General features: G+C 42.9%; 1 protein-coding gene across 4 annotated transcripts in view; it reads left to right on the top strand.

Moving 5' to 3' along the window:
* The window catches only part of scarf2 (scavenger receptor class F, member 2), a 30,541-nt gene extending 20,487 nt beyond the window's left edge, over positions 1-10,054 (top strand). For 2 of the 4 annotated variants that reach the window (XM_042331352.1, XM_024438202.2), the window contains exons 10-11: positions 1,585-1,740; positions 4,565-10,054. In XM_042331352.1, coding sequence (XP_042187286.1) covers positions 1,585-1,740; positions 4,565-5,805 — 1,397 coding nt within the window. In that variant the 3' untranslated portion in view covers positions 5,806-10,054. Of the gene's footprint in view, positions 1-1,581; positions 1,741-4,564 lie in introns of all 4 variants that reach the window. The other 2 variants (XM_024438203.2, XM_024438201.2) reach the window with 1 other exon arrangement.
* Positions 10,055-20,308: the final 10,254 nt, after the last annotated feature.

Below are 20,308 nucleotides of genomic sequence, written 5' to 3'. Positions count from 1 at the left end.
TTAGTCAATGAGTTTAGGGCCACTCTGCTACCCACATTGCATGGGTATTGTCTGTTCTCTTTAGTCAATCACAGAAGGGCTGCTACAATAGAGAAAGTGCAAACCACTCATAAAGACAGTCAGACGTATGTATGTATGTATGTATGTATGTATGTATGTATGTATGTATGTATGTATGTATGTATGTATGTATGTATGTATGTATGTATGTATGTATGTATGTATGTATGTATGTATGTATGTATGGCCTTCATTGAATTTGAGCAAAATATTTTTTTGTCTTGATGAAAAGCAGCTATGAAGTTATTTTCCTGGATAAATATCTGGGTGGGTATTGTTTACCGTATATTGTTTCTAACCTACTGCCTTTGCTACAATCCAACCAATGTAATCTACATCAAGTCACGTTCCTTTAATATGATCATCCAGTCACCATTGTACAGTAGTATTGCAATTTTTCCAGGAACAATATCCGAAGTATTCATTCCTAGACTGTGCAGTCTGCTGGATATCCTTATAATAAGCTCAGCTGTCAGTGGAAATTCCCACCAATAAAGTCCCCTGATTTCACGAGCGTTGTGAGAGTAATAGAATTCTGCTGCCCTTGTGTTGACACATCTCCTGCTAGTCATTTAGTTGTAGCTGTACTACACCTGGCCATGTTGTTGTTACTAGAATTCAGTTGTTTTACAGTTTGGAAGATGACGTCCATGCCACAACCATATCTTATACCACAACCATATCTTATACCACAACCATATCTTATACCACAACCATATCTTATACCACAACCATATCTTATACCACAACCATATCTTATACCACAACCATATCTTATACCACAACCATATCTTATACCACAATAAGGACCAAAATGGAGATATGTTGTAAAACTTTATTGGTTCTTCCTCGATGATTTTACATGCAGTAAATCTGCTTGTGTGGCGGAATTGTGTTTCAAACTGTCAAATAAATGAAATCCAATACATAGAGACTTGGGGTAGTTAGTGGGGATCTTTCAGCCGAAACATGGTTTAGGGTTAGCTTAGCGTCAGCGGAGAACAAATGGATGGGCTCATGTGTCATCGGGTGGAGGGGGGGGATGTATGTAGACGAATCTGATGTGGTCAGTGTCCAGTTAACGCCCAGTCACACACAGTCAGTTAGTCCACTGCCAGATGGGGAAAGGAGAAGAGCAACCACAGGCGTCCCAAACAGATCACAGCTGTCCTCAGACTGAAGGGTCAGCAGAATACACCAACATGGAGGGAGGGAGGGAGGACCTACATTTAGGAAAAATAGCTTTCGCTAGCTAATTTCTCAGTAAATGCTTTTGTTCAAAGAATAGATAGACCAGATATTAAAATGTCCAATGCACACCCACAAATCAAAGACTTGATCATTCACGTCATCACACAACAGTTTTATATCTTTTCAAACATAACTTTGTCTCAAGCCATCCTTTATCTTTCATTACATACCCAACAAACCCCACATCTCCATCTGTTGTTCTTGTTAGGTTGTCCCATTCCCTTCCCTCTCCTTCTCTGACCCTGTTTCTCTGTGTCCTAACCCCTCCAGTAGCCCACCACCCTGAGAACACATTCAACTGCAGCTTCATCGAGCCCCCCTCTGTAGCCGAGCTGCCCAGCCCCTCCTCCTGGTCCTCCCAGGAGTCCTTTGATTCCTTCGAAGAGGAACCCAGTGATGATGGCCCTGTGTACTGTGTTCCCCATGAAGGTGAGTAATTACGCACGCACAAGCAAACACACCCTCACAAGCACGGACGCATGCACACACACACAGTGAAGGTGAGTAATTACACCCTCACAAGCACGGACGCATGCACACACACACAGTGAAGGTGAGTAATTACACCCTCACAAGCACGGACGCATGCACACACACACAGTGAAGGTGAGTAATTACACCCTCACAAGCACGGACGCATGCACACACACACAGTGAAGGTGAGTAATTACACCCTCACAAGCACGGACGCATGCACACACACACAGTGAAGGTGAGTAATTACACCCATGCACACACACACAGTGAAGGTGAGTAATTACACCCTCACAAGCACGGACGCATGCACACACACACAGTGAAGGTGAGTAATTACACCCTCACAAGCACGGACGCATGCACACACACACAGTGAAGGTGTGTAATTACACCCTCACAAGCACGGACGCATGCACACACACACAGTGAAGGTGAGTAATTACACCCTCACAAGCACGGACGCATGCACACACACACAGTGAAGGTGAGTAATTACACCCTCACAAGCACGGACGCATGCACACACACACAGTGAAGGTGAGTAATTACACCCTCACAAGCACGGACGCATGCACACACACACAGTGAAGGTGTGTAATTACACACTCACAAGCACGGACGCATGCACACACACACAGTGAAGGTGAGTAATTACACCCTCACAAGCACGGACGCATGCACACACACACAGTGAAGGTGTGTAATTACACACGCACAAGCACGGACGCATGCACACACACACAGTGAAGGTGAGTAATTACACCCTCACAAGCACGGACGCATGCACACACACACACAGTGAAGGTGGCCCCGTCGAAACAATGTGAAATCCCATGAAGTCGTCAGGAAAGAAAAACAAACACTGTGATTTGATTTGACACGTCAACTTCACAAATAAACACATGTAGGCACGAACGGATGCATGCACACTCACACGTACTAACACTCTCTTGGAGTGGGATTTGTTTGTCACAAGGGCACTGTGAGTCACACACCTCTGGAAAGCTAATTAGATGAATAGGATAGTAAGTTCTCCTTATCGTGTGCCATTGAGCCCAGTTCCTTCCCCCATGTGTCATTTTTTAATAATAAAAAATAAAGTTCAAATTATTACCTGCAATAGAGAATGCTGGAAAATATGATGATGGGCGTGGTTTTGAGCAAACATACATTTGTAAATTTACTCAACAAGCTTGTTTAAATTCAGCTCACCTCGGGTAGTATGTGTTGGTTTAATGTACAATTGTAAGGCAACCAGCTGCAATAGGATTGTGAGTTTGCTCAACATTTGAGCATAGCTGAACCGAAGTACAGTGTAACCTTCCAACGGGAAACATGTTTTTTTATTTTATTCTTATAGTTCTTATACATTTATACATGTGAGCAAATTTGTTGACTGAACAAACGTTCATACATTAGCTCAATTTATTTTCCTGACAGAATAATGCTCAAGCAATTAGTTATATTTGCTTTTTACAGTGTGGCTGCAAAAGCATGAACAGGAAATGTAATGGTAAATTTAGAAAATGGCACATGTGCAATTCATGACTCACTCCTTGCAGTTTGTTGGAAAATATCCATGCCCACCAGTTTTTTTGTATTGTTTGAGAAGTTAGATTTCCCAGAAACAATTTTAGTTAGACCGGTACTTTGGCGACCAAGTAAGTATTTAAACCTCCCGCTTTGGGCTGGATGTGTCAATGTGTAATTCATACATGATCTATGAGCAGAATTACCTCAATTAGCTATGAATCCCTAGCTTGAAAGTGACTGTTTTCTGGAAGCTGTGCTTGCAATTTTGAGTACTGCAAGCTTTGACCCATAGCAATTTGAGTTCCAGCCAATGAGGTTCCACCCCTTGCCATTTTTTCATTTATCCATTATTTTACCAGGTAAGTTGACTGAGAACATGTTCTCATTTGCAGCAACAACCTGGGGAATAGTTACAGGGGAGAGGAAGGGATTAATGAGCCAATTGTAAACTGGGGATTATTAGGTGACCATGATGGTTTGAGGGCCAAATTGGGAATTTAGCCAGGACACCGGGGTTAACACCCCTACTCTTACGATAAGTGCCATGGGATCTTTTAATGACCTCAGAGAGTCAGGACACCCGTTTAACATCCCATCCGAAAGACAGCACCCTACACAGGGCAGTGTCCCCAATCACTGCCCTGGGGCATTGGGATATTTTTTTAGACCAGGGAAAGAGTGCCTCCTACTGGCCCTCCAACACCACTTCAAGCAGCATCTGGTCTCCCATCCAGGAACTGACCAGGACCAACCCTGCTTAGCTTCAGAAGCAAGCCAGCAGTGGTATGCAGGGTGGCATGCTGCTGGCATATTTGAGTAACAGCTAGCAAGAAACCTGCTCAGTGTTTTCCAATGAGGTTGCAAGGTGGGCCCAATGGCTCAGTGGACACAGCAGAGAGAGAGAGAGAGAGAGAGCATTGTTGTGGCGCACATATCTGCACATATGTGACGTTTTCGGGAGCACAAAAGTACCGTAGAATTTCTTTAATAATTCTTGGAGGTCTCAATATCGCTTGATATTATTTTCAAATGGCAGTAAGAAGAGATACTGTATGATACAGTATGTTCTAATTCTGTATTTATAATGACCACACAATCTAAATACTGTAAACATGCCTCACATCTACATCCTTTATCCCTGATGATGCAGTCATACTGTATTTCCTGACCACCTATGTATGACCACCATTACCATCCAATCTAAACCTGACTCTCATCCATGTTCTCTCTTCCTGTCCTATAGAGTCGCTGAATGAGAATAAGGTGAAGGGCAGTCCCACTCTGGCTGAGATGCCAGCAGCAGCCTTCCACAGTGAGGATGATACAGGTGGGTATACCTCCCTAAAAGACACCAGCGCCACCACCTACAAACCCCAGGATGGGAGTGAAGCGCCCCTCAAGTCCTCAGACAGCGAGGGCTCCACCAGCAGTTCTGAGTCAGCCATTGGGGCCCTTTATGCCCGCATTGCACACCTCTCCAAGAATTCCAAGGAGGAAGAAGATGGGAGCGACAGCATGGTCACCATCGAGGTCAAGGGTAAAAGGAAACCACCGTCCCCGGGGGGAAAGACCAGGACCAAACCACGCCCGCCGGACCCCTCCACCAAACCCAAGGTGTCGTGGATCCATGGGAACAACGGGGGTACCACTCTCCAGGTGGAGAAGCCGAACCAGGGGGACAAGGGGCTAACATTTCCCAAGGTGAAGACAACCAGGAGCTCCAGCAACAGCCCAGCCAAGAGCGAAGAGAGGCAGAGGCTGAAGGAGAATTCCAAGGAGGAGAGCAACCGAGAGGAAAAGGGGACGGTGGTCAATGGCTCCCCCAGCAAACACAAGGCCCACTGGGTGGGGAGGTCCAGAGAGAACATGAACCACATGGAGCACATCAATGGAGTGGTGCAAAACGCTCTCAAGAAGATCGGCAACTTCCACAACTCCGATAAGAAGGCAGCCGCTGTGGAGATCCCTAAGGAGGCGCCCAAGAGCCCCAAAGTGATCCACCCACACATGAACTCAGAGGCCGCCACACTCCTGGCCGCACAGCTCAAGGAGAAGACTCAGAGCATCACCCGGAACGAGGGCACAGGCCTGGTAAAGACCAACGGCCTGTCCACCCCGATCCTCCGGGGCCGAGGAGACCGGGAAAAGCCCACCCCTCCGCAAAAGGCCAAACGGACCACCGCTCCCACACCAGGCCACCAGGGCTCCAACAAGCCTCTGCGGCCTACCACCACCAGCCTCCAGAAGATGGTTGGTGTTGAGGACCCAGCTACCCCTGAGGTCGCCCCCAAGAGCCCGGAGAAGCAGGACTTGAACGGCTCTAGAGTGGTCGAGGGGTGTGGTGGTGCGGGGGACCCGACGCTAAAGAAGACCCCCATCAAAAAGCCTCCCCGAAAGAAAGGCAAGGACGGGACTTTGGATACTACTCTGGAAACTAAGACACCCACAAAGACAGCGATTATGCCACCGCAGATCGTCAAATAGACCGTTTTTTAAATTGTTTCTAACAGACAGGACTATGGTGACAATGGTGACAATGGTGACAATGGTGAATGAATGACTTCTTCCAAAGGAGACATGGAAAAGGACTTGGTGGTTGTTCATCAAAGGAATATATTATTTTTGCGCGTGTGTGTGCTGTGTGTCCAGAATCAGCGGAAAGTAAGTGGAACTTGTTTTTAAACTGTGGTTCTTCTCATTGGTGTGGGAGTGGGTTTGTAATCTATTGAACTGTATACCATACTAGTATTACATTGACTGATGTTGAAAGTAAATTCATGGACTCTTTTCATAAACCTGCGATGTATCCGTTTTCCACTACAACGCCAAACATAACTGGGGGAGAGTGCTGACAGTGGCAAGCAATCGTATTTAATTTCCTCCATGTTTCTCCAATGCTCACAACTAAGTATTCATGTAAGAATCTCATCATTGTATCATTATAATTGAAAACCTTTTTTCCTCAATATTCTGTGTGATGCAATCAAATTTATGCAATGTAAGTGAGGTGAAGTAAGGCTAAGTTGAACCATGGTACTGAGAATACAAGTACAATATTTTTCAGTTTGATTTCAATTAGCCAGTTACACTCCATAACGGGGTTGTTGGCCTCTTTTTGTTGTCCTTTTTTGTTGTTAATATGTTGCGTAATACCGAATACAAACCATTTTAATTTTTTTGTGTCTTCAGAGAGTACATTCTTTCACAATTTTGTCAGTCATGGTTTGTTGGCAAACAAATTAGCTTTTTGAACTCAAGCGAACTGTTAAGGAAGCATTACGTTGTCATTCTTCTCTTAACAGAGCTATGGCCTCGTAAGACTGCAATTATTTTTTGTCCTCTCTAATTGTTATTCGTTTTTGGTCTGTATCTCTAAGGCCATACACTGTTTTAGGTCCTGTTGTCCCTTTTGAGAGGACATTCTGCAATTTTTCAATATCACATGTGTGGGGGTGTCATCTTCATAAAAAAACTAATCTGGTTCAAAATGGCTCTATTACAATTTCCATCACAATTAACACATTTTATTGTGTTATCATTTTTGTGAGTTTGATATTCAAATCGTTTCTAATAAGTAAATATCTCAGGAATAGTTTGGTAAGTTTTCAGAGCAGTGTAATACATTTTCCACATAAAATAAGAGTAACTTTTGGATATGCTCTCTTTTTACAAGTAAAACCAGCAAAAAAAATGCTAAGCTATTTTTTCCTTGTGCTTATCGAATAGCTAGCTAGTGTAAATGCCATACTTTTAGGTTCTTTCCAAATCCTTCCTTCAATCTCACCCACATACGGGTAAGCAACGCTCCGTATCAAGAAGTAATAAAGAACATCCTTGCATAATGTTTCATAAAGGGCATGAACAATGGCTACAGTGCTAGAGGCGTGACTACAGGCTGTATCACAACTGGCCGTGATTGGGAGTCCCATAGGGCGGTGCACAATTGGCCCAGCTTCGTCCGGGTTTGTCCGGTGTAGGCCGTCGTTGTAAATAAGAATTTGTTCTTAACTGACTTGCCTAGTTAAATAAAACATTTAAAAAATGTAATGATGGATTAGTCATCTGGTATTATCACAATGTTGTCTATTAAGGTTGAAGGCATTGTGGAAGTTTCCCTATAAAAAGGCAGTGATCATGGATGAAGTCAGTCTGGTCAGACAAACAACTTTTGGTTGTGAACTGATACCTCCCTTTTCTGCTGCTCAGATACATTAGTGCATTATTATTCTGTGGAAGGCCCTATAGCTACATCTTCTCTGATTTATAAAGGCATGGTATAGTGGAACACTCGCTATAGCAAGTATTTCAATTGCGATAATAAATAGAAAAGCAATAAAGAACATCCTTGTCTTACACCTCAAGATAATTTAATACTTTCAGAAAAATTACCATTATTTATCATTTCACATGCAACGTTGTTGTGCATGACTTTTCTGCTATTTTGCCAAGAGATTACACCACTAATGTCTGATGGTACCATTCATTGTTACTGGGAAATATTACGTAGCAGAAGAAATACAACACAAACTGTTTGATACTTCAGTCATTAACTTCCTGTGGTTTAATTCACAATTGCATGACTTAGTCTAGACATGTTATATTGGTTTTATGCCAAGTTTACTTTGTCCCAACTTGAAGAGTGGTAAATTAGTTTATCAAAGCCAGCTAATTGGGGCGGCAGGTAGCCTAGTAGTTAGAGCATGGGGCCAGTAACTGAAAGGTTGCTGGATCAAATCCCAGAGCTGACAAGGGAAAAATCTGTTGTTCTGCCCCTGAACAAGGCAGTTAACCCACTGACTTGCCTAGTTAAATAAAGGTAAAAAAATATATATTTAATTGAAGCTAATTATCTAATTATCACCCTATCCTAGACCCAAAGGAATGTATTGTGTCTTACTGTAATCAGTCTAAGACATGGGAAATATGATGATGGGTGTGGTTTTCAGCAAATGTATATTTGTACATTTACTCAACAAGCTTGTTCAAATTCAGCTCACGAGTAGAATGTACAATTGGAAGGCAACCAGCTGCAATAGGATAAGTTGACATGGAATTGTTTTAATGGTCATACCATTTAGCTATTTGATATAGTATGTTAGGTATTTGTATTTGATGAAATATAGAATTTTGCCTTTAGTACCAAATCCCATAGAAACGCATTCAATAACACATTCATAAATGGAAAAAATGGATTAAGGTTTTATAGTGTCTGTCCTATATCTTTGAGATGTAAGAAAGCTCAGGAAATATATAAAATATATATTTTTTACACATATTTAACCCCTTTTTTGGGTAGTCACACAACTACCTCCATACTTCCATTCATTTAAAAAAAAACTGGTACCGGTTACATTCAGATGAGTCCCGTGGGGGTCGTAGAGCAAAACGGAGACCCCCATCGTGTTCGTAGAGCAAAACGGAGACCCCATCGTGTTAGTAGAGTAAAACGGAGACCCCCATCGTGTTCGTAGAGCAAAACGGAGACCCCCATCGTGTTCGTAGAGCAAAACGGAGACCCCCATCGTGTTCGTGGGAGTCTCATATATCCATAGAGTGGACACTACAGCAGTTTTCATGAGAAGTCCGATTTTCGGGATGTCTCATGGTCTGACAAACACCACTGTAGCCACCTGTACCCACCTTCCACCACAGAAGAGGAAGGCCGTCATAGGCGGATGTGGTGGGCTGAGACGCAGCCCATGCAAGAACTGATATCTCTAGCTTAAACTGAAGGATCTTGATGGGGATTTGTTTTATTGTGGTAATTAGATTGATGCACCGGTGCATCAATAGACTCTAGGGGGATAGCTACAGTAATAGTTGTGTTTTTATGCATATGATAGTAACTACATTGCAAGAGGAAGCTCACAGAACTAGAGTGTATGGGATATGAATAAAACATATTCATATAAAATAACATGTGCATACTATAGTACATAAGTGACAGTGGTTTATGCTGTGGATTCAAACTTACATTTCACTTTCACAGTTTGAAAAGCTATTTGAGTGCTTATGATTCCTACACATTTGTTATTGCTTGTTTCCATTTTTTTTAAATGTGGGTTTCAACGATACAGCCAGTCTCCTCTTTTATCAGTTATTTTTTTCTACATGTGAAAGTATAATTGTATATGTGTGTAAGCTGTGCTTATATAAATTGTTTTGCTACTTTACTCTGTATGTGTCAATGAACTGGCTTTCATGTTACGTTTGATGTCTTTAAGTCAGGGTCTCTGCAGCCACAGTATGAGTACTTCCTTGGCTTGTCATTTCCCCTTTCTCTGTGGATGTTGTTAGTTTAACACTAAACTTTATGAAGCAGAGTGAAATTATATGGAAACCTATAGCCTTCTCTCTTTTATCTTATCAACTTTTCTTAATCCTTTTGTCCTTAGGAAATATCAAATATCAAAACTTCAAAGTATTGTACAGGACATGTATTATTGTGTCACCACTGTTATTAAGTAAATGTAACTGAAAACAAGTTGTGTGATTATAAAGTGCCATTTTAAGCAAGCAGGAAACAAATATTTTTATATCTGACTGACTGGCCTTTGCCTGCTTTCACAGGCTACAGTACATATTTGTAAGCAGGGCCTCAACGCTGCAGAAACATTATCAGCGATACGGTTGTAACTCGTCATTCTGTTTGACTGATTAGATTTTCAGTTGTGTTCAAAAATGTTTTTTGTTTTATTAATTTACTTTGAAATAAAGCGATACATGTAGTGGCTATGTGGAAATTCTCACCTCTCTCACATTAATCTGTGAACATATACCTCAGTCAACCTTTTGTGTGTGAAAAGAGTATCACTTTCCATTCCCATGACACAAACATCTCACAGCTGCCCTGATGTATTGATTTCAGAACAAGCCATATAGCTCCTTCCCCCATCTGTAGCCTAGAAACCATCCATCCCTGCAGCAATAAAGGATATTTTACAGTTTCCGGTGACTCCTGGCCACCGCTCTCCTGAAGACGAAGAGGATCCAGAGGCTTTTTCACACTGGATCAGTAAAGAGTCAAAATAGCCATTAGGCCCACTGCTGCGCTCCTCCTGGGGGGGGGGGGGACAGGAGCCTCTTTCATGGGGAAAACAGTGGGAACTCTGTGTTTAGGGCCTAGAGTTAATGAATCACACGTTGCATATTTGTATTCTTTTGGAGGTGAGAGGGATTTTGCTGGGACCGAGGCAGAAGGCTGTGTAGAGGAGTGTATGGATGGATCATGCGGTCGTGTAATTGAATCCAGAAGACTGGGCCGTTTGCTTGGGCCTGACATGTTGCTCCACTTACACGTTTTTTAACTTGTGTGTGTGAGTAACAGACTAAACAAAGCCCCCCCAAGCTCAGCTAGACTGCGAACTAGGGCACGGTCAAGACATGACACAGAGGTTGACCGCAGCTTCAGACCACACTGTGACTACAAAGAGAGAGTCTGATCCATTCATACCCCAGACGGAACCGAAAAAAAACAGCAGTTTATTTTGTCTTGACTGACACATGGATTTTCTACACTGTTTTTTTAATGTAATGACCTTTCTAGAATAGGCCCTCCCTCCACTACCTACCACATACAAACCCTGTTTATACCTGCCACTAACATGTGTCCTTCATCCTGATCTTATCCTAATCTTAACCTAGTCTGATCTTGTCTGTTTACACTTATAAAATCTGATCACAATTTGTCTTTTAATCCTCTAGAAATGGGGCACAATAAGAATGTGGACAAGATCTGCATGTTAAAACCAGGTATAAACAGGGCTAAAGTCTGTCATACTAACTCACCACATCCCAAAGAGTTAACTCTCAACTATCCCTCCACTCACAAGCACACAGTCATGAAGAAGGCACGACAGCGTATCCTCCCTCTCAGGAGTTGAAAAGATTTTCCTCAAATAGTTCTACAGCTTCACCATTGACAGCATCTTGACTGGCTGCATTACTGCTTGGTATGGCAACTTCATCGCTCTCAATCGAATGGTGCTACAGAGGGTGATGCGGACAGTCCAGTACATCAGAGCCCAGCTCCCTGCCATCCAGGACCTCTACAGTACGTCAGGTGGTGTGAAAGGAAGGCCCAGCCACCCATATTTTTTGTACTTACTCTATGCACACTCAGTCACTCACAAAGAAACTCAAACACACACACACACAAACACTTCATTAACTCACACACACATTCATGCTGACTACACACACTCACATATAATCATCATATACGTTATATACATTGCCTTGCTAAAGTATTCATCCCCCTTGGTGTTTTTCCTATTTTGTTGATGTTCTAACCAACTTGCCAAAACTATAGTTTGTCAACAAGAAAGTTGTGGAGTGGTTGAAAAACGAGTTTTAATGTCTAAGTGTATGTAAACGTCTGACTTCAACTGTATATTAAGGAGTTTGGTGTACAGTGCCTTGCAAAAGTATTCATCAACCTGCATTTTAACTATTTTGTTGCATTACAACCTGTAATTTAAAAGGATTTTTATTTGGATTTCATGTAATGGACATACACAAAATGTTCCAAATTGGTGAAGTGAAATGTAAAAAAATTACTTGTTTCAAAAACTGTTAAAAAAAATGAAAAGTTGTGTGTGCGTTTGTATTGACCCCATTTGCTATGAAGCCGCTAAATAAGATCTGGTGCAACCAATTACCTTCAGAAGTTACCTAAATAAAGTCCACCTATCTAAGTGTCACATGATCTCAGTATATACACTGCTCAAAAAAATAAAGTGAACACTAAAATAACACATACTAGATCTGAATGAATTAAATATTCTTATTAAATACTTTTTTTCTTTACATAGTTGAATGTGCTGACAACAAAATAACACAAAAATTATCAATGGAAATCAAATTTATCAACCCATGGGGGTCTGGATTTGGAGTCACACTCAAAATGAAAGTGGAAAACCACACTACAGGCTGATCCAACTTTGATGTAATGTCCTTAAAACAAGTCAAAATGAGGCTCAGTAGTGTGTGTGGCCTCCACGTGCCTGTATGACCTCCCTACAACGCCTGGGCATGCTCCTGATGAGGTGGCGGATGGTCTCCTCCAGATCTTCTCCCAGACCTGGACGAAAGCATCCGCCAAATCCTGGCCAGTCTGTGGTGCAACGTGGCGTTGTTGGATGGAGCGAGACATGATGTCCCAGATGTGCTCAATTGGATTCAGGTCTGGGGAACGGGCGGGCCAGTCCATAGCATCAATGCCTTCCTCTTGCAGGAACTGCTGACACACTCCAGCCACATGAGGTCTAGCATTGTCTTGCTTTAGGAGGAACCCAGGGCCAACCGCACCAGCATATGGTCTCACAAGGGGTCTGAGGATCTCATCTCGGTACCTAATGGCAGTCAGGCTACCTCTGGCGAGCACATGGAGGGCTATGCGGCCCCCCAAAGAAATGCCACCCCACACCATGACTGACCCACTGCCAAACCAGTCATGCTGGAGGATATTGCAGGCAGCAGAACTTTCTCCACGGCGTCTCCAGACTCTGTCACGTCTGTCACATGTGCTCAGTGTGAACCTGCTTTCATCTGTGAAGAGCACAGGGCGCCAGTGGCGAATTTGCCAATCTTGGTGTTCTCTGGCAAATGCCAAACGTCCTGCACGGTGTTAGGCTGTAAGCACAACCCCCACCTGTGGACGTCGGGCCCTCATACCACCCTCATGGAGTCTGTTTCTGACAGTTTGAGCAAACACATGCACATTTGTGGCCTGCTGGAGGTCATTTTGCAGGGCTCTGGCAGTACTCCTCCTGCTCCTCCTTGCACAAAGGCGGAGGTAGCGGTCCTGCTGCTGGGTTGTTGCCCTCCTACGGCCTCCTCCACGTCTCCTGATGTACTGGCCTGTCTCCTGGTAGCACCTCCATGCTCTGGACACTACGCTGACAGACACAGCAAATCTTATTGCCACAGCTCGCATTGATGTTCCATCCTGGATGACCTGCACTACCTGAGCCACTTGTGTGGGTTGTGGACTCCGTCTCATGCTACCACTAGAGTGAAAGCACCGCCAGCATTCAAAAGTGACCAAAACATCAGCCAGGAAGCGTAGGAACTGAGAAGTGGTCTGTGGTCACCACCTGCAGAACCACTCCTTTATTGGGGGTGTCTTCCTAATTGCCTATAATTTCCACCTGTTGTCTACTCCATTTGCACAACAGCATGTGAAATTTATTGTCAATCAGTGTTGCTTCCTAAGTGGACAGTTTGATTTCACAGAAGTGTGATTGACTCGGAGTTACATTGTGTTGTTTAAGTGTTCCCTTTATTTTTTTGAGCAGTGTATATCTCAGTATATATATATATATATATATATATATAGTTGTTCTGAAAGGCCCCAGAGTCTGCAACAACTCTAAGCAAGGGGCACCACCAAGCAAGCAGCACAATAAAGACCAAGGAGCTCTCCAAACAGGTCAGGGATAAAGTTGTGGAGAAGTAACGATCAGGGTTGAGTTATAAAAAAATATCTGAAATGTCCAACATCCCACGGAGCACCATTAAATCCATTATTAATAAAATGGAAATAATAGGGTACCACAACAAACCTGCCAAGAGAGGGCCGCCCACCAAAACTCACGGACCAAGCAAGGAGGGCATAAAGGGCATTAATCAGAGAGGCAACAAAGAGACCAAAGATAACCCTAAAGGAGATGCAAAGCTTCACTGCTGAGATTGGAGTATCTTTCCATAGGACCACTTTAAGCCATACACTCCACAAAGCTGGCCTTTACGGAAGAGTGGCCAGAAAAAAGCCATTGCTTAAAGAAAACAATAAGCAAACATTTGGTGTTCACCAAAAGGCATGTGGGAGACTCCCAAACATATGGAAGAAGGTACTCTGGTCAGACGAGGCTAAAATGGAGCTTTTTGGCCATCAAGGAAAACTCTATGTCTGACACCAACTCAACACCTCTCATCACCCCAAGGACACCATCCCCACAGTGAAGCATGGTAGTGGCAGCATCACGCTGTAGGGATGTTTGGTAAACTGGTCAGAATTGAAGGAATGATGGATGGCACTAAATACAGGGAAATTCTTGAGGGAAACCTGTTTCAGTCTTCCAGAGACTTGAGACTGAACAGAGTTTCATCTTCCAGCAGTACAAGAACCCTAAGCATACCCAATCTCACTAATTATCTTATAGCTGAATGGAAGCATGTTCCCGCAGCAATGTTCCAACATCTAGTTGAAAGCCTTCGCAGAAGAGTGGAGGCTGTTAAAGCAGCAAAGGGGGGACGAACTCTATATTAATGCCCATGATTTTGGAATGATCAAGCATGTGTCCACATACTTGTAGTGTATATTTTCTACTACTCCTGATGCTACTCCTCATGTCTAGTCACGTTAACTCTATACATATCTACCCCTACAACACCAGTATCCCTGCACATTGTAAATATGTTATTGGAATTGACCCTGTATATTGATGCCATACTTTGTCATGTTTTTCTTATTTCGATGTGTGTTTTTCTTATACTTTATTTTAGAGTACTATATGTTGACATTGATTACTGCACTGTTGGGAAAAGAGCTTATAAGAAAGGCATTTTACTGTACCTGTCCATGTGGCAAGAAAACTCTAAACTAAAGTATTTACTGTCTGGCCATGGAACTGAAGGAGTAGAACGTTATAGAAAGGGCAAAGTAGAACAGGGCAAAGTAGAGGGTGCTCATGAACAGCACCCTTGTCCAGATGGGTTAGGGCAGTGTGCCATCGGCCTGTGACCTATTTGTAAGGATCAAGGGTGTCGGGACTAGTCTCTCAAAGCACTTCATGATGACGGACATAGAACTGAGACTAAACTGTTATAGAACTTACTGAGTAGAATGCTATAGAACTGACAGTGTAGAATGTTATAGAACTGACCGAGTGGAATGTTATAGAACTGACAGTGTAGAATGTTATAGAACTGACCGAGTGGAATGTTATAGAACTGACCGGGTAGAATGTTATAGAACTGACAGTGTAGAATGTTATAGAACTGACCGGGTAGAATGTTATAGAACTGACAGTGTAGAATGTTATAGAACTGACCGAGCAGAATGTTATAGAACTGACAGTGTTGAATGTTATAGAACTGACCGAGTGGAATGTTATAGAACTGACAGTGTTGAATGTTATAGAACTTACTGAGTAGAATGTTATAGAACTGACAGTGTAGAATGTTATAGAACTGACCGAGTGGAATGTTATAGAACTGACAGTGTAGAATGTTATAGAACTGACCGAGTGGAATGTTATAGAACTGACAGTGTAGAATGTTATAGAACTGACCAGAATGTTATAGAACTGACAGTGTTGAATGTTATAGAACTTACTGAGTAGAATGTTATAGAACTGACAGTGTAGAATGTTATAGAACTGACCGAGTGGAATGTTATAGAACTGACAGTGTAGAATGTTATAGAACTGACCGAGTGGAATGTTATAGAACTGACCGAGTGGAATGTTATAGAACTGACAGTGTAGAATGTTATAGAACTGACAGTGTAGAATGTTATAGAACTGACAGTGTAGAATGTTATAGAACTGACAGTGTAGAATGTTATAGAACTGACAGTGTAGAATGTTATAGAACTGACAGTGTAGAATGTTATAGAACTGACAGTGTAGAATGTTATAGAACTGACCGAGTAGAATGTTGTAGAACTGACAGTGTAGAATGTTAAACTGACAGTGTAGAATGCTATAGAACTGACAGTGTAGAATGTTAAACTGACAGTGTAGAATGCTATAGAACTGGCACAGTAGAATGTTACAGAACTGACAAAATAGAACGTTACAGAACTGACAGAGTAGAACATTATAGAACTGACAAAGAAGAATGTTATCAAACTGCCCGCTTTGAGGACAATACAGTGCCACTGACACGGCCTGCAACGAAAACATGCGGTCTCTCCTTCACTGCAGCCGAAGTGAGTAAGACATTTAAACGTGTTAACCCTCGCAAGGCTGCAGGCCCAGACGGCATCCCCAGCCGCGCCCTCAGAGCATGCGCAGACCAGCTGGCCGGTGTGTTTACGGACATATTCAACCAATCTCTATACCAGTCTGCTGTTCCCACATGCTTCAAGAGGGCCACCATTGTTCCTGTTCCCAAGAAAGCTAAGGTAACTGAGCTAAACGACTACCGCCCGTAGCACTCACATCCGTCATCATGAAGTGCTTTGAGAGACTAGTCAAGGACCATATCACCTCCACCCTACCTGACACCCTTGACCCACTCCAATTTGCTTACCGCCCAAATAGGTCCACAGACGATGCAATCTCAACCACACTGCACACTGCCCTAACCCATCTGGACAAGAGGAATACCTATGTGAGAATGCTGTTCATCGACTACAGCTCGGCATTCAACACCATAGTACCCTCCAAGCTCGTCATCAAGCTCGAGACCCTGGGTCTCGACCCCGCCCTGTGCAACTGGGTACTGGACTTCCTGACGGGCCGCCCCCAGGTGGTGAGGGTAGGCAACAACATCTCCTCCCCGCTGATCCTCATCACTGGGGCCCCACAAGGGTGCGTTCTGAGCCCTCTCCTGTACTCCCTTTTCACCCACGACTGCGTGGCCACGCACGCCTCCAACTCAATCATCAAGTTTGCGGACGACACAACAGTGGTAGGCTTGATTACCAACAACGACGAGACGGCCTACAGGGAGGAGGTGAGGGCCCTCGGAGTGTGGTGTCAGGAAAATAACCTCACACTCAACGTCAACAAAACTAAGGAGATGATTGTGGACTTCAGGAAACAGCAGAGGGAACACCCCCATCCACATCGATGGAACAGTAGTGGAGAGGGTAGCAAGTTTTAAGTTCCTCGGCATACACATCACAGACAAACTGAATTGGTCCACTCACACAGACAGCATTGTGAGGAAGGCGCAGCAGCGCCTCTTCAACCTCAGGAGGCTGAAGAAATTCGGCTTGTCACCAAAAGCACTCACAAACTTCTACAGATGCACAATCGAGAGCATCCTGGCGGGCTGTATCACCGCCTGGTATGGCAACTGCACCGCCCTCAACCGTAAGGCTCTCCAGAGGGTAGTGAGGTCTGCACAACGCATCACCGGGGGCAAACTACCTGCCCTCCAGGACACCTACACCACCCGATGCTACAGGAAGGCCATAAAGATCATCAAGGACATCAACCACCCGAGCCACTGCCTGTTCACCCCGCTGTCATCCAGAAGGCGAGGTCAGTACAGGTGCATCAAAGCTGGGACCGAGAGACTGAAAAACAGCTTCTATCTCAAGGCCATCAGACTGTTAAACAGCCACCACTAACATTGAGTGGCTACTGCCAACACACTGTCAATGACACTGACTCTACTCCAGCCACTTTAATAATGGGAATTGATGGGAAATGATGTAAATATATCACTAGCCACTTTAAACAATGCTACCTTATATAATGTTACTTACCCTACATTATTAATCTCATATGCATACGTAGATACTGTACTCTATATCATCGACTGCATCCTTATGTAATACATGTATCACTAGCCACTTTAACTATGCCACTTGGTTTACATACTCATCTCATATGTATATACTGTACTCGATATCATCTACTGTATCTTGCCTATGCTGCTCTGTACCATCACTCATTCATATATCCCTATGTACATATTCTTTATCCCCTTACACTGTGTATAAGACAGTAGTTTTTTTTTGGAATTGTTAGTTAGATTACTTGTTCGTTATTACTGCATTGTCGGAACTAGAAGCACAAGCATTTCGCTACACTCGCATTAACATCTGCTAACCATGTGTATGTGACAAATAACATTTGATTTGATTTGATTTGAAGTAGGATGTTATAGAACTCACAGCGTTGAATGTTATAGAACTGACCGAGTAGAATGTTATAGAACTGACAGACTAAATGTTATAGATCTGGCAGAGTAGAATGTTATCAAACTGACAGAGTAGGATGTTATCTAGAACTGGCAGAGTGGAATATTATTCAACTTACTGAACGTTAGAATGTTATAGAACTGAAAGAGGAGAATGTTAAAGAACTGACAAAGTAGAATGTTATACAACTTAATGAACGTTAGAAAACTTACTGAATGTTGAAATGTTATACAATTTACTGAATGTTAGGTTATATAACTTACTGAATGTTAGAAGGTTATAGAACTGACCGAGTAGAATGATATCTAGAACTTACTTAGTGTTAGAATGTTATAGAACTTACTGAACATTAGTAGATCAACACAGGACAAGACCCAAATGCAGACACAGGAGGCAGGTGGTTAGAGTCTCTGATATTTATTAATAGAGAAGGGGCAGGTCAAGGACAGGCAGAAGTTTGTAAACCAGGTCAGAGTCAGATGGGTGCAGGACAGCAGGCATGCTCGAGGTCAGGGCAGGCGAAATGGTATGGCAGGTGGGCTCAGGGCAGACAGAAAAGGTCGGAACCGGGAGGACTAGACAAACATGAGTATGGAAAAACATGCTGGTAGGCCTGACAAGACAAACTGGCAACAGACAAACAGAAACCACCGGTATAAATACACAGGGGATAATGGGAACAAATGGGAGACACCTGGTGGGGGGTGGAGACAAGCACGAGACAGGTGAAACAGATCAGGGTGTGACAGTAATACAGAACCCAAACCGGCTGCGCACGTGCGCCATCGTGCATGAATTAATTTTGTCCCCCTACACCAAACACGATCACAACACGCAGGTTAAATTATCAAAACAAACTCTGAACCAATGATATTAATTTGGGGACAGGTCGAAAAGCATTAAACATGTATGGCAATTTAGCTAGTTAGCTTGCACTTGCTAGCTAATTTGTCCTGGGATATAAACATTGAGTTGTTATTTTACCTGAAATGCACAAGGTCCTCTACTCCGACAATTAATCCACACATAAAACGGCCAACCGAATCGTTTCTAGTCATCTCTCCTCCTTCCAGGCTTTTTCATCTTTGAACTTATATGGTGATTGGCATCTAAACTTTCATAGTATTACCACAACGACCGGCAAAACAGTCTGTCTTTCAATCACCCACGTGGGTATAACCAATGAGGAGATGGCACGTGGGTGCCTGCTTCTATAAACCAATGAGGAGATGGGAGAGGCAGGACTTTCAGCGCGATCTGCGTCAGAAATAGAACTGATTTCTATTTTAGCCCTTGGCAACACAGACGCTAGTTGGCGCGTGTGAGCTGTGTGGGTGCAATAATTCAATAACATGGATTTCTAAATGTATTTTGCGACGCCAGCGCACGCGACGTGTCCGGTCTGGTCAGCATGTTAGAACGTTATAGAACTTACTGAATGTTAGAACATTATAAAACTTATTGAATATTAAAATGTTATAGAACTTACTGAATGTTAGAATGTTGTAGAACTGACTGAATGTTAAAATGTTGTCGAACTTACTGAATGTTAGAATGTTGTAGAACTTACTGAATGTTGGAATGTTGTAGAACTTACTGAATGTTAAAATGTTGTCGAACTTACTGAATGTTAGAATGTTGTAGAACTGACTGAATGTTAAAATGTTGTCGAACTTACTGAATGTTAGAATGTTGTAGAACTGACTGAATGTTAGAATGTTGTAGAACTTACTGAATGTTAGAATATTGCGAACTTACTGAATGTTAGAATGTTGTAGAACTTACTGAATGTTAAAATGTTGTAGAACTTACTGAATGTTAGAATGTTGTAGAACTTACTGAATGTTAGAATGTTGTAGAACTTACTGAATGTTAGAATGTTGTAGAACTTACTGAATGTTAGAATGCTATAGAACTTACTGTCAGAGTAGAAACAGAGCCATGAAGTTACATGTAAATACATGGCCCTGAGTAGAACTTACTGTCGTGTAACTTGCAGATGGTGGAGGTTCTCAGCCTAGAATTGCAACATCTGTCGCACAGTTGCTCTCCCTCAACATGCCCTATGAGACAGAAAGGAATGAGAAGGCATATTGGCATGTT

The sequence above is a fragment of the Oncorhynchus tshawytscha genome, linkage group LG12 (assembly GCF_018296145.1).
Source record: "Oncorhynchus tshawytscha isolate Ot180627B linkage group LG12, Otsh_v2.0, whole genome shotgun sequence".
Classification (NCBI taxonomy): domain Eukaryota; kingdom Metazoa; phylum Chordata; class Actinopteri; order Salmoniformes; family Salmonidae; genus Oncorhynchus; species Oncorhynchus tshawytscha.
Note: the sequence above shows the minus strand (reverse complement) of the source record. Positions and strands in the feature narration are given on the sequence as shown.